The sequence below is a fragment of the Triticum urartu genome, chromosome 2A, assembly GCF_056163025.1.
Source record: "Triticum urartu cultivar PI428250 chromosome 2A, HENAU_Tu73, whole genome shotgun sequence".
NCBI lineage: Eukaryota > Viridiplantae > Streptophyta > Magnoliopsida > Poales > Poaceae > Triticum > Triticum urartu.
The window spans coordinates 706,360,528-706,374,845 of NC_141874.1; the positions used below are offsets into that span (position 1 = coordinate 706,360,528).

The 14,318-nt window shown below is 49.0% G+C and overlaps 1 protein-coding gene across 1 annotated transcript in view; it reads right to left on the reverse strand.

The window, feature by feature from the left end:
* Positions 1 to 405: 405 nt before the first annotated feature.
* Positions 406 to 14,318, reverse strand: part of LOC147986993 (uncharacterized) — a 50,507-nt gene continuing 36,594 nt past the window's right edge. The window contains exons 3-5 of the mRNA XM_087542224.1: positions 1,315 to 1,700; positions 822 to 936; positions 406 to 740 (exon numbers count right to left, since the gene is read on the reverse strand). Of these exons, the coding sequence (XP_087398350.1) occupies positions 406 to 740; positions 822 to 936; positions 1,315 to 1,700 (836 nt within the window). The remainder of the gene's footprint in view (positions 741 to 821; positions 937 to 1,314; positions 1,701 to 14,318) is intronic.

Genomic DNA, 14,318 nt, shown 5'->3' on the forward strand with positions numbered 1-14,318 from the left:
CCTCTGGGTGTTGGCGACCTTGATTGCTGCCAGCTTATCTTGTCACGCCTCCTTGCAGTGGACACGAACCAAAGACAGAGCCACATCAGCACCACACCGGGCAGAAGATTTCTTCCACTCCTGCACTCGACCAGGGATCTCGTTAAGTTGAGTCATCAGAGACTCGAGATCATTCTGGAGCGTGGCCCCTGGCCAAAGTGCCGTGTCGATCCGTGACGTGGCGACCTTCAGTCGAGCCAAGTAGTCCACAACACCGTCGATGCGGGATTCCAATCGGAGCATATTCATGGCAGTTTCATCTTTCACAGGAGAGTTGATGGGGTCCAAACCTGGCTCAATCCGTCCAGTCTCCTCCTCGAAGTTCTGGCAAAACTCTGCATTCACGATCCAAGGATAAGTCAATTTTCATATGCTGAGTCGACAAAAAACATCAGTCGGAACAAAATGTATACCTTCAAGCTTGATGAACATCTTCTTGGCAAGGCTCCTCAGATAGCTCTCCAGATCGTCCCTCCTGGGAGTGATGCCTTCCATCTTCTCGTTCAGGTTCACCTTGTCCTTCTTCAAGCGCGTGACCTCCTTGTTGGCTTCGTCCAGGGCAGATTTCGTCTTGGCATTCTCTTCTTCCAATTGGCCGACTGAAGCCAGTTTCTGTTCAGCCAGAGCGGTTCTGTCGTCAGCTTTCTTTTGAGCAGCAGCCAAATCCTGATCCTTCTTCGCCAGAGCTTCGTTCAGTTTTTCTGCAAAGAAATGGTGCTTGATTCAGAAAGAGCAGAAGAGTACTCAAGCCTAAGACAAACCAATCGACAAGCTCGTCTTACCATTGGCGTCGTCCTTGGCCTTTCGCAGCTCTGTCTTGGCCAATTCCAAGTCAAGGTTTAGCTGGATCTGCCGTTTCTCCAAGTCAGCAAAGCGAGCTCCAAGATCACAAGATCTCTGCAATCAGGGAGGGGAAGTTATTTTACAGCGAAAAACGACAAAGACAATAAATACTAAGACTACGGTCGACTGCCCGCAGTCCACCATAGTTTCGGGGACTACACCCAGTGGGTGCACTTTGCGTGCCCCCACCGGTTCGGGTTACACTCGACACGGCCAGACCAGATCGAGCGAAAGAATCAAAATACAAAGACTACAGTCGACTGCCAGCAGTCCACCGTAGTCTCAGGGACTACACCCAGTGGGTGCACTCAGCATGTCCCCACTAGTCCAAAAATTCAATCGACACACCCAGTGGGTGTACAGATGCAAAGATTTTCGGAAAGAGAGTCTTCAGATAGCATATCCTAACAGAACAAGCGGTGACCAACTAACCTGAACATTGCTTTGGAGAGCCGAGCTGGCGTCATAGGCGGCCTGACTGGCGTCCTGCACCGCCTTCATCTTCTCCATCATAATGCCCGCCTGACGTATGGCTTCCTTGGCAGCATTCACTTCGTCCTCTGGGACATGATGGGTCGCAAAAACTGAAGGTGGGTCGGCAGGAGCTTGAGAAGTCGATGAAGAAGGCAGGGCACTCGACAATGGTACGGCGAAGGTAACAGAACCCCGATTGGCATCACCAGCGTCCTGAACAACTGGTTCCGCCATCGGCGTCGACTGTGGCACCTTGCTTGCAGGAGCTTTCCTATTTTTCCTCGTCAAAGGCCTCTCAGGCTCTTCATCATCATCATCATCGAGGAGGTCAATAATAGCAGGAGCTGTTCAAAGATCAATCGCCAAAATCACATCACCCAATGGTACACATTACAGTTGAGTCGACCAAATAAAGACAGAATGATAGAAATCATACCCAGATTGGAAGTGACTGCATCCTCCATTACCTCATCCTCGTCCCTGTAAGCTGAGGTCCCGGAAGTAGCAGCCCTGCCAGTTCCAAAGTTCATCTGGTTAAATCAAGAAAAAATAAACAGCACGGAGCGTCGAGTGAATACAAAGGGAGACACTCACGCAGAAGCGACGGGGATGTCAATCTTAATCCTTGGCAACGCCTTCCGAGGCTTCTGCTCTGCAACTTTGGGATGCTTTGACGCTTTTTCAGTTGGGATTGGTGAAGATGTTCGAGGACGCTTTGAAGACTGACCAGTCTGATCAATCGCCTTTTCACGGGCACTCGGTCGTTCTTGGTCAAGCTTGGATCGCCTCTCCCTGCGAGGAGGCAACTCGACTTCTTCTTCACTTGAGTCGTCGCTTTCTTCGTCCCCTTCTCCGTCAGAATGCCATTCGCCACTGTCGCCGCCGCTCGCCTCTCCTTCCGGGTCTTGCTCTTGCTCTCCGTTGGGCACTGAGTACATTTCGATAAGGGCCTGAAAGAAAGCACGAAGAATAAAGTCAGTCGACGCGGTATAGACAGCTGCGCGAGTGAATTCAGATTATAATCAAAAGCTCAGAATCGGACCTTTTCTGGTTCATGGGACAGGTCGATTGGAGGAACTCTCCTGGCTCCCCTGGGGTTGTCCTTGTTTCCGGTGATGCCCGACAGCCACCCCTCCAGTGTGTCATCATCGACCTCCTCCGGGTGAATCCGAGTGGTGTCGTCAAGACCCGAATACATCCACATCGGATGGTCTCGAGCTTGAAGAGGCTGGATGCGTTGCCGAAGGAAAACCTCCAAGAGATCCATACCAGTGACCCCGTCACGGATAAGCTGGACCACCCGTTCGACCAGCAACCTAACTTGCGCCTTCTCCCCCGGGATCACCTTCAAAGAGGAAGGTTTCATCACTCGGTCCATGGTAAAAGGAGGGAGGCCAGTCGACTGCCCTGGCGTCGGCTAGTCTTTGCACTAAAACCAGGTCGACTGCCATCCGCGGACCGAGTCGGGAAGAATCATGGCCGGAAAGGAACTTTCCCCTCTCATCTGAACACCAAGACCCCCACACATCTGAATCACTTGTGTTCTCTCATCACTCGGATTGGCCTTTTTCACCGTCTGAGAACGACAGGTGAAAATGTGCTTGAAAAGACCCTAGTGAGGCCGACAACCGAAGAAATTCTCGCACAAAGACACGAAAGCAGCGAGATACACGATTGTGTTGGGAGTGAAGTGGTGGAGTTGTGCCCCAAAGAAATTCAGAAATCCCCGAAAGAAAGGGTGAGGAGGCAAGGAAAACCCACGGTCGACGTGGGTGGCAAGGAGAACGCGCTCACCCTCCTGAGGTTGCGGCTCGGATTCCTTCCACGGGAGCCGCGCCGATCCATGGGGGATCAGTCCTCCGTCGGCTAGGTCGTCGAGGTCTTCTTAGCGGATCGTCGAGCAGATCCAGTCGCCCTGGATCCAGCCCGCTGGCAGGCCGGACCTCGACGAGGATCCGCCCCGGCTGGTCCGCTTGCCCTTCGCCTTTGCCGTCGCCTTCTTCGCCCGCTCCAGAGCCGCCGTCTTCTCCTTCCCCATCATCACCGACGAGACACGTACGGAGCGGCGGCGCTGGGGTGAGAACGAGCGCGACGAAGAAGCCTGGAGAGGAGGAGAGGAAATGAGAACGCACTGTTCAAGAAACCCCGGTCCGACGCCTTATATGAGGTTACTTCCGAGTGGCTGGCTGGTAGGCCCGGACGATCCTATCAAATCCCACAACAGTCGCGCACGTGATACATGGCGAAAAAGGTGGCGCAGAGATCGAGGCGGCTCTACCCTATCCCATCCAATTATTGCGGCCACCCCCGTCCCGCGCGCTTCCCAAAATTCGAATCCCGCGAAATCTGCGGGCAGCAGAACAACTTGTCAGACGGAAGATCTCCTCCACACCGTCACTCGGAGCTTTTCAAGTAAAGAAACTCACTCGACAAAAAACTAAGAATGGATCAAGGCGACTGAAAAGGAAGTTGCTGTCATCACTCATGTTCATTGATCCGAAACAAGACATGCTCATGGCATGAAAAATGAGTCGGAGAAGTTCTCAACTCCTTCCCCACTCAAACCTCGATCCATTCGGGAGCTAATGATGAAGCTATGTACCTAGGGTAGGGTCATGGACCTGTCCTAACTGCCCTACCCAAGGACATCTCTAGAAGAAATCACCTTTCAATCGACTTGGAGGTGTTCCACTCGACAAACTTGAAGACACTCGACCAAGAAGCAATAACTCGACCAAGATCCAACCACTCGACGGCCAGGAGACCTAAAGTCACTCCGCACGCTAACGGTCGGTCATTAAGTAGCTTTTATGGTCATCATAGCACTTTATTAGGGGCGTTACCAGTAACGCCCGACCTTAATGTACTTAAAACCCTGCATAACTGAGGGCCGGAGGTGTCTGGCGAACTCTATATAAGCCACCCCCCTCCTCAGTGTAAAGGGCTCGCACCCCTGTAATTCATACACACATAATCCAGTCGACCGCCTCCGGGCTCCGAGACGTAGTGCTATTACTTCCTCCGAGAAGGGCCTGAACTCGTAAACCTCGTGTGCTTACAACTACTCCATAGCTAAGATCTTGCCTCTCCATACCTACCCCCCTACATTACTGTCAGACTTAGAACCACGACATGTGTTGTCTTGGAAATCATGTTGGCGGTGTGGAGGAGTAGAAACTGTAGAGGCCCTCCGTTCGGAAGGAGCACCTTTATCCGCTGCCTTGCTAACTTCCTTCCGCTTTACTGATTTTGAATTGTCAAATAAAACCGACAAGAAAAAGCAATAAAATTCTCTCTTCAGAACTCATTCATGCATGATACTGACAATCACTACTTTGATGTAAGGCAAACACATGATACCAGGATGGAATATGTATGAAAAACACGACGGCATGGCATGTTCACAACTATTTGTGTAAACTAAGCAGAAACCATTCCAGCAAATAAGAAGCAATGCAAGCTAGACACCACATGAAAGATGCAACCAATATGACTCAGCCAAGTTAAAAGCGTCCCATCATAAATGGAATTTCTACAAATTAGATGCAGTGCATGCTATAAATCGTATGAAAGATGCAACTAATATCGCACTGCATATAGTAAAGGTGTCTCGTCATGTTGATTGATGCAGGATACAAAAAAATTAGTTTTATGTAAGGACATGCTTAATAGACAGTTGTACTATGTACTAATTACAGAAAGACATGTCACATTAACAGGTATATTGTATAAGCTAAGCAGACTAGCACATGCAGTTTAACCAGATTGGAAGAATTACAATCTAGACACCATATGCAACATGCAACCACATATCACGCTGCCAAGTTAGAGCAAGCACCTGCGATGCTAGTGTAGGGGAAATGCTGTAATCAACTACAGAGCTACGTTCACTATCTTCATCTAGCATTTCCGTTTCTTGAGAATCATGTCGGGAGGCTGATGCTGCATTCTTTAAATGAGGAGTAGTCCCCTTGCCTGACTGCCTCGTCATAAGTGATTGATGAGGGATACACAAGAACATTAGTTTGATGTAAGAACATGGTTAATACACAAATGTACTAGTATGTACCAAAAACAGAAAGGCATGTCATATTCAAAGGTATAATGTGTAAGCTAAGCAGATGCAATTTAACCAAATTGGAAGCAATACAAGCTAGACATCCGGCTAGAGTGGTGAGCATGATCATCTAGGACCTGAGAGCCTTGTGGGAGGGGGGCTGCTTCGCCACTATCGCAGCTTTTTAGTTGGCTTCCAGGTGATGCCTATCTTTGCTGGGCTTGTCACTGGCTCGGCCAGTGCCCTGACTAGCTATTTGTCTTCTGGTGCTCACAGGATGGTGGTTCATGTAAAAAAAATATCTTTCCTTATCTTACCGACTTCGGCCTTTCGAATACAAGGTAGACACCATATGGAACATGCAACCACATATGACACCGCAAAGTTAAAGCAAGCACCTGGGATGGTGGTTCATTGCGAGCGAGGTCATCAACTCCAGAGCTACGTTCCCCGTCTCCATCTGCTGTCACTACACCCTTTAAAGCGTTGAAACGTGTCTTGCCTAGCCGCACACCAAACTGGAGCGACTTCTCTCTTTTATTTTTGGCTTCTCTCATGGCAGCAGAGTCTGAAATACCCTTGCATAAAAACACAATAGTGAGAGTAAGGGTGAAGTTTGTGCAGAACTAGTGCACTGTAAAAGTAGCAGATAGCATGTGGCTGAAAAATAAATGACAGGAGACATATGATAGCTCTACAACATTGCACGGCAAACAAAATTAGATTCTACTCTGTATGATTTTGTAATATATGAGCACAGGAAATGCAGGTACTCCTCCAACACACCACCACATGCGGTCATATCTAAGATAACAGTCGACTGAAAATAAATAGGCCAGTCGATTTTTTAATGAACCGTCCGATCTATAAGGAACGGGTAGATGGATTTGTCTACCTCCCGCTAGTCACTGTTGACGATCTTTCTCGAACCATCAGCGACCACCGGCCCAGACCCCTGCCTCCGCCGCCCCGCCCTCCCATCGACCTCACACCACCGCCGTGCTTGGCAGCGCCCCCAGGCCATCCCTTTAATCCCGGCCGACCTCCAGATCGGGCGCCAGTAGCTCTAGGCCGCACACGCCCCTAAGATAAACACCAAGCCGTTGCTTCCCCGGTGTAATAGGCGTACTAGCGTCTGTTATGCCGGGGAATGCTTCCGTTAATTTGGAATCAAGTGGCTAGAAATTGAAATTCAGGGGGGCGACGGACCTCTAGCTAGGGTGAAATAGTATATGAGGAGAAACCATGTGCATCTCGTGTTACTGGGAACATCTAGTATCAAGAAGAATTGGTCAACTAGTGTCTTCTGTGGGATGAATACCGATTTGCACGAATAAGGGAAGAGGAGTACCTTTTTCGGTTACCGGTGTGGTCACCTCCACAAGTCACGCCGATTTTCTTCTTTTTACCGGGGAAACCGATGTTCTGGAGGGTGCGGGCTTGGACGAACCCATGGCCAAATTGTTGACTGTGTTGCCATGGCCGTATGTTGGCGAAGGGGAAGCAGATCCGAGGCGGTGAAGCACGGCGTAGCAGGAACAGCTCCGGTGCGGTGGAGGGTGGCGAAGTTGGAGCGGCAGCGGTGAGGCGCATGATGGCGTGGTTGAACTGGCTCGGGTACGGACGGCTCGGCCTCGGCTTCAACTACTAGCCGTGGAGGGCGTCGCAGTTGAGGTTGCGGTGGACGACGACGTCGGGGTATCGGCTCCGGCGTGATGGAGGAGGGCGGCTCTTGATGGGTGGGATGGGGTGGCGGACGGAGGAAGCCGGGGTTTCGTGGCTGGTGGAGAGGTAGTTTTGGCGCCCATGGAGTACGAATGGGGAATCGTACGGGTGGGGGGGAACCATGTTTCGGTCTGGGACGCGCTTGTTTTTGGCTTTTTTGAACAGAAGATGGGACGCCCTTGTTTGAAATTTGGGGAAAGTACAAACTTTGCCCCCTCTTAAATTTCAGACCTATTGCGGGTCGAGGGTAGGATGGTAATCCCAGGTGTCCCAAATAGTGGGCGGGAGCGATTTCGGCCGCGCGCATGTGTGCTTAGGCGCCATTGTGTATGAATGTTTTTCGGATGCGGTTGCGTGGCATCTAGATGAAGCTACAAACCTACCCCGATTTAGACCTTTGGACGTCGGGCCGATAGGTTTCACGGGTCGGAGTTATTAGAAAAGTAATTTCCTTGTGCTACCAAACATTGGTCTCACGCGGTTTTGGGCGAGTAGAGGCTCTTTTGGCGCTTCGTTCGAAATTTTGAAACACCAGCATTCACGTTTAGAGTACTCTTGAACTATGAGGATTGACCTAAATATACAACGTTATATTTGACCTTGTATGTTTGAAAACCTCATTAAATTATCCGCTTCTTTTTGAAATTTTGACACTTGAAAATCCTATAACTACGATTATTTTGGAATGGAGGAGCTAAATTTGAATCTATTTTGTACACGACTACATATGCTATTATGTACAAAATCACAGCAAAGATTGGTGCCCCCATAATTTAGGTATGGTTTACAAATGCCATGATATCAAATTCAAATAATTGAATGGACTTCATGTTGAATTTGATTTTTTTAAACCACCTTAAGTTGAATTCAAATGTATGCTAGTTCATAGGTAGTAGCTATTTATAATGTCCATTGTGTAACTTTCATATGTATAATTTGCTTTACACACACAACATGAACTATACTCACGTTTATATTCGATTGCTAAAGCGATGCATTGTCTGGAGTTCAAAATACTAACTATGTGGATCAATTGTGTCGAATAATAACATAGACATGCTCAAATTCGATAGAATCTAGATGTCTGATGGATCAATGACCGCTCCTTACGCGAATTGCAAATATCATGATCCCATCCTAATATTCGGATACAATTTATATCTTTAATCAATGTGTAGAGCAGTATTTTACGTGTAGTTTCACTCTCCATCGGTGGTCCCTCACACATGCTCACACACTCTCTCCCGAGGTGTCTTTATCGCACACATGCTCTAGATATAACCCTCCCTCACTCTCGTAACCATTTACAACTGTTTTCACTAACCTTTATCACAAGCACTCTTCCTCTCGCAAACATAGACACGCACAATCCTCATCGACCCTTTCTATATACATGGACCTGCCTGCGTGTCTCATGTACGCACATTATCTTTACGCCTGTCTCTCACGCATTGTCTCACACCTCTCTTCCTAATCGACGAGTATGATCCTAGCAGAGCATTCTGTAGGATGCCCCTTAAAGTTAGGTTGGATGAATAGTAATATCAGAGATAAAGGGGTTACCTTAGTCCGAGAACCTAGGGTTACAAATCTTGGCCGACTTTGTCAGTGGACACAGATTCCTTCACAATTCTGCTATCTTTGTCTTGTACGACTAGTCATCCATGGGTCTTCCTAAATGCGTCATGGGCCGACCAAGGTGGCGCAGGACGGAACAGAACGAAGGGCCTCACCTCGACCCACCGGACCTCACGCGGTGACACACCCTTTGCCCCCACGTCTCATTATCTTCTCACACCCACACATACCAACACAAACACCACACACACAGAAAATTTCTCCTGGTGCCTCTATTCCCTCCCCCTTGCATATACACACTCAAGGGAATGGAATCTCTTGTCGTGACATCATATTTGTCTCTCTCTCTAGACCACTCTCATTTCTCGTGCTATCTCTCCCACGCCCCCCCCCCCGTCGGCCCCTCTATCCATGCCTCTCTCGAATACGTAATACACACACATACCTCTCTAGGCCCCACCGAATGCATCAACTACACATTCACACATGTTACATCACGTACCCCATTGATCTAAAAAGCCCTCTCTTCACGTTTATTTTGCATACAACATTCCTTTTGAATAAAGTGTGGCCAAAAATTTATTTTAGAGTTTCTACATATATACAACATTACAAAGTTATATGTAGGAGTACGAACGTTAATTTGCATTGCATGGTGCCCACAATGATATTTATTCTGCACTTTGAATTTGTATATTTTTATACTATATACAAAGTTAGTCATAATAAAGAGAAACGAAGAGCATCTCTCTCTCCATTGCATACCCCCCTGTACGCCCTTTTCATGTATGCACACAAAACTATCTCTAGGTCCTCTAAAAGTAAGCCTCCAGAAAATTCATGCATGTTTCATCTTTCTCCCGCGATATATGCAATGACGATCATTGTATTTGAAGCGAAAGCACGATACATACATTGGACTTCAGAATCCACTCATTATGGTCACCATTTATGTTTAGTGGTTATTATGCAGTCACGGCTCACCGTACAACTCTGTATTTGCTCATGACATGACTAGTTGACCAGTTAAACGCTCCACGTGGCACCTCTAGTGTTGCATCACATTATCTCACTACCATCGTGTCCACCTGTCGACTTGTATCTACTCTACATCTACACTCTTATAAAATACATAAAATACACTCTTATAAAAAACAGAGTTGGTGATGATGGTGTGCCTGCCATCCTGCAATATAGGCCGTCCGATTTATATCTGACAGATAGGAAAGAAACTATGGAAATTTTGCAAAAAGGTACCCACAGACCTCTCCACATTTGTAAATAAGGCCTTCCCTCGTTCAACCTTTTCTCTCACAAGATAAAGAAGTCATACAAATGCATCTTGATGTTACATGCAACGCACGTGCATCTTGCTAGTAAGAATGAAAACAAACGACGAAAAAATATTTGGACGGTGGTTCGAAGTCATGACCGCGGGCACAACGGACAAGGTGGCCTTGTATTGGTATGTTGAGCCGTCTGTTTTAACACACAGGAGCTGGTGTGGTGATTATACACACACGCACGCATGCACACGAACTGCATCCACGCAACACTCACACAAACACATGCACCCACGCACGCACACAACACTCACACGTACAGATGCAGCCACGCACGCACGCAACACTCACACGCACACACGCACGCATGCATGCACACACCAGTACACCACACGACCAACACACACTCTCACGCTCAAGTGCTCAACCTACACGTGCATGCGCACACATCAGGCCCTGACAGACACATACACAACCAGGTGATTCCCGCGCACGGGTTGGAGCCTTGTCGCGCCTGCATAAATTTGTGTTTATCTGACCTTTTGCCTATGCGGACTGACAGGTCGGACCCACAACGAACGTGGTCAATTTAACTAGTCAACATGGCGCCACACAGACTATTTGGCCGGTCAACAGAGTGCAATCCGATGCTGAGCTGTGAACAAGTGACCGTATAATCACCGCAAAACGTATATAGTGACCGTAATCAGCTTATTCTGAAGTTCGGTGACCGTATTACGCTTTTCTCTCTGTAGGCCCTCCAAAACTACATCTCTACACGTTCTCGCATGTTACATCTAACAACTATGCAATACAGCACTACTACTACACTCTAACACAATAAATCATATGTGTTTTTGGTTTTACTAGATATCATATTGTTACTTATAATTATTCAGTTTGCATACATTAAAATTGTCTTTGAAATGTATGGCCAGTATCATCTACCGCGCGGGAAAAATCCCGCCCTTTCCTGTTTAATCGGGTTTGTATCGATGGATCGTGCGGAACAGCAAAACTATACTAGTACTATACAGTACAAGTGACAGTTCACTGGGCCGTCGTGTCGTCTACTCCTCCGTCGTAAGAGTGGAGCGCTCTCTTTCATAAATGTTCTAGTCCCTTTCGCCGACATGTGGGACATCAAGCTATCGGGTCCACGTGCCATACCGGAATACAATGCAGAGCAGCCGGGGTGAAGCACCCCAGTCATGGCGCCGGCGTAGTAATGGGCAATGAGGCGTCAAATCACAAAGCTGCACCTTTCTCGCAGTTAAGTTGGAGGGACGAAGCAACCATCATTTCACTCATTTCACTCATTGCTGAATCCGCTTCTCCCTCATCTTCTTCAACTTAACCACGTGTTCCTTCTGCCGTTGTTCTGCCTCATGTGGGACGCGGATCGGCTTGGTAAAGCACTGACACGTGGGACCGCATGTTAGCAAACCGCCAGGATAACGTCCTCCAAAAATAAGAAGCCTAATCCTAGACTTACAAAGGGCTACGTAGCTGCTACGTATACTTTCCATCTAATCTATATATGCCCCCCTGATTTTCAGGTGGGGTGGGCCTAATCCTCTCCTTTAATCCAATAAAATAGTCCCACATCACATCAGTTCGTAACTTTACGTAAACCATTACGTGGATGTAGCATTGCTCAAATAAGAAACCTCCCCCGCCATCCGCGCGGCAAAATCACCTCCTTTTTACTAATCTCGATTCTATAATTTTCTAGAACAATATAATTGAGATTTGTATAGATAGCACACAGGAGCAAAACCAAGTGGTACGGTTAAGGGCATCCACAATGTGTAGCCAAATGTGAAAATAGCTTTTGGCATCGTGGGAACCATTGTGGACGGTGTTGCCAAAGCCAAAAAGATGCAATCGAAGCTCCCTGATTGATTGATTGAAAGAATAGAAAAATGCAACGTCTCTCCTCTTTCTCCCATGCTTGGACGCATGTAGTACAATATATAGCACAGAGTCTACTCCCCTGTCCCTTCTATCACAAATCACAAAGCAGTGAGGCGTCAATCACAAAAGCACGGACGAAGCAACCATCATTTCACTCTTCGCTGACTCCGCTTCTCCATCATCTTCTTCGAGAAGCCATCTCACCGCATTAGTTACTCCTAGTAGTACTAGTAAAGGACTTCCTGGATGAAAATAAGGCGGTTGTCTCGGCTTGCAGGCGGCACTTGCGAACGACTTACCATGGTCTCCCTCAATGGTGTTCTCTGTCGAACGCACTTCGCCAAACCACCAAAAAAATCGTCGACGTCACCTCAATGGGGAAGGAAGTGAAATATAGTTACTACCTCCATTTTTTTGTACACAAGGCCAGTATATCAAAAGTACAATTTGCAAAGGGCCACTAACACCTCCTGTTTGGATCTAGGCCTTGCATTGCCAAACTTCGCCACACATTTTTGCCAAGCTTGCCTAAAGTTTTCAAAATGAGAAGGAGGTACACTTGCGCACGGCTATCGCGGTCGCACCGCACCCTCACACGGTCGCTCCTGCACGCCGCGGTCGCACCACACCCTCACACAGCCGCTCCTGCGCGCCGCAAACCCAACCAGGGGAACGCACCCTCATTGACACGTGCTGTCGCATGTGAACACACCAAACTCAGCCATCCTATCGCTGACACATAATTTTTGTTCATAGAGTATATTTATCCAACCGCATGTTGGGGAGTATCCATACGGCCCGTGCGGTGGTCTCTTGGGGAAGAAGAAGAGGTGAGGAAGAAGGAAAGAAGGGTTAGGAGACATAGGATATTCATCACCGCCTGAAATGGTAGACTGACCCAAGTCAGGTGAGTTGAATAACAAATATATGTTTTTACACAGCAAAAGATCCATAAAAACAACAACATAAAGAAAAACTATCACTGCTAACGGAAAGAGACGACCTCATCGTCTTTGGCTGCCGGCGCGAACCAACCGTCGCTGCTGACGTGTGTCTCCGCACCGTGGTTGTCCTCGGCCTCCAGCTACTCGTTCAAGCGGAGCATGCGGGCGCTCTACACGGACGAGAGCACAGCCCAGTTCAAGTCGAGGACGTCCGGTTCCGCCTGCAGGAGGGCCTCGATGGCAGCGGCATCCTCGCGCTCCTCGTCGAGTCGAGCCTCCGCCGCCCGATTCAAGTCCAGGACGTCCGGTTCCGCCTGCAGGAGGGCGTCGATGAGAGCGGCATCCGCGCGCTCTGCGTCCACTCGAGCCTCTGCCGCCCGGTTCAAGTCCAGGACGTCCGGTTCCGCCCGCAGGAGGGCCTCGATGGCAGCGGCATCCGCGCGCTCCGCCTCAAGTTGAGCCTCCGCCGCCCGGTTCACATCCACGACATCCGGTTCCGCCTGCAGGAGAGCCTCGATGGCAGCGGCATGTGCGTGCTCCACATCGAGTTGAGCCTCTACCTCCTGGTCCTCCTTTAGTATCGCCATGTTGAAGCACTGGTCCGCCTGCACCATGGGGGACTCGGACGACAGCACGAAGTCGACGTCCATCGTCTCGTACCCATCGGGGGCCTTCTGCGCCGCGACCTCCGCCATGAACATTGGATCGGCTTCCTCCTCCTCGTAGGTTGGCTCCAGAGAACTCGGGGATTGGCCCGCCGGAAAGCGAGCTTGGGAACGGAGGTCTATGGCGCCGACCGCCGCCGCGATTTCTGCGCGGCGCTCCGGCATCAGCATCTTGTAGTAAGTGATCTTGCGGCGCACCATGGCTTTCCGGCGAACTAGGGGACGCTTGATGCGGGCTAGGGGATCGGAAGGTGGGGGAATGGGCTGGAGATTTGGTGTGGTTTTAGGGCAGTGGCTGGCGTAGGCCGAGCAGCGAAGGTTCTGGTGTGAATAGTGGTTCCGGTGACGACCGGTCAATCGGTTTTGACTGTACATCGCTCTTGTCGTGTTCGCGTTGCAGCCCGGCACGCTGGACCCTCCATGTCGCTCACCAAATGGAACGCGCTTCGTCTTGCGTTTTCGCTCGCTTGTGGGACCGCAGTTGAGAGCAAACCGACGTCCCTCCCCCTCCCCTGCCCGCGTCATTTATCATACCACTCCCTCCGTTTTATGCGGAGTAAATAAAAACAGAGGGAGTATACTACGGATGAGGATCCCCTGACGTGGCCGAACCCATTGAGTAACTGACATGCGGGGCCTAGCAAGCATGGGGTCCGCCACTAAGTGACCGAAAGGGAGGGTAAGGCAGGGATACCTACGTCAGAGGATCCACTTCCACTATACTACTTTGATCAAATGTTAGAGTAATAATATATGACATGCAACTTACACAAATGTTAGAGTAATAATATAT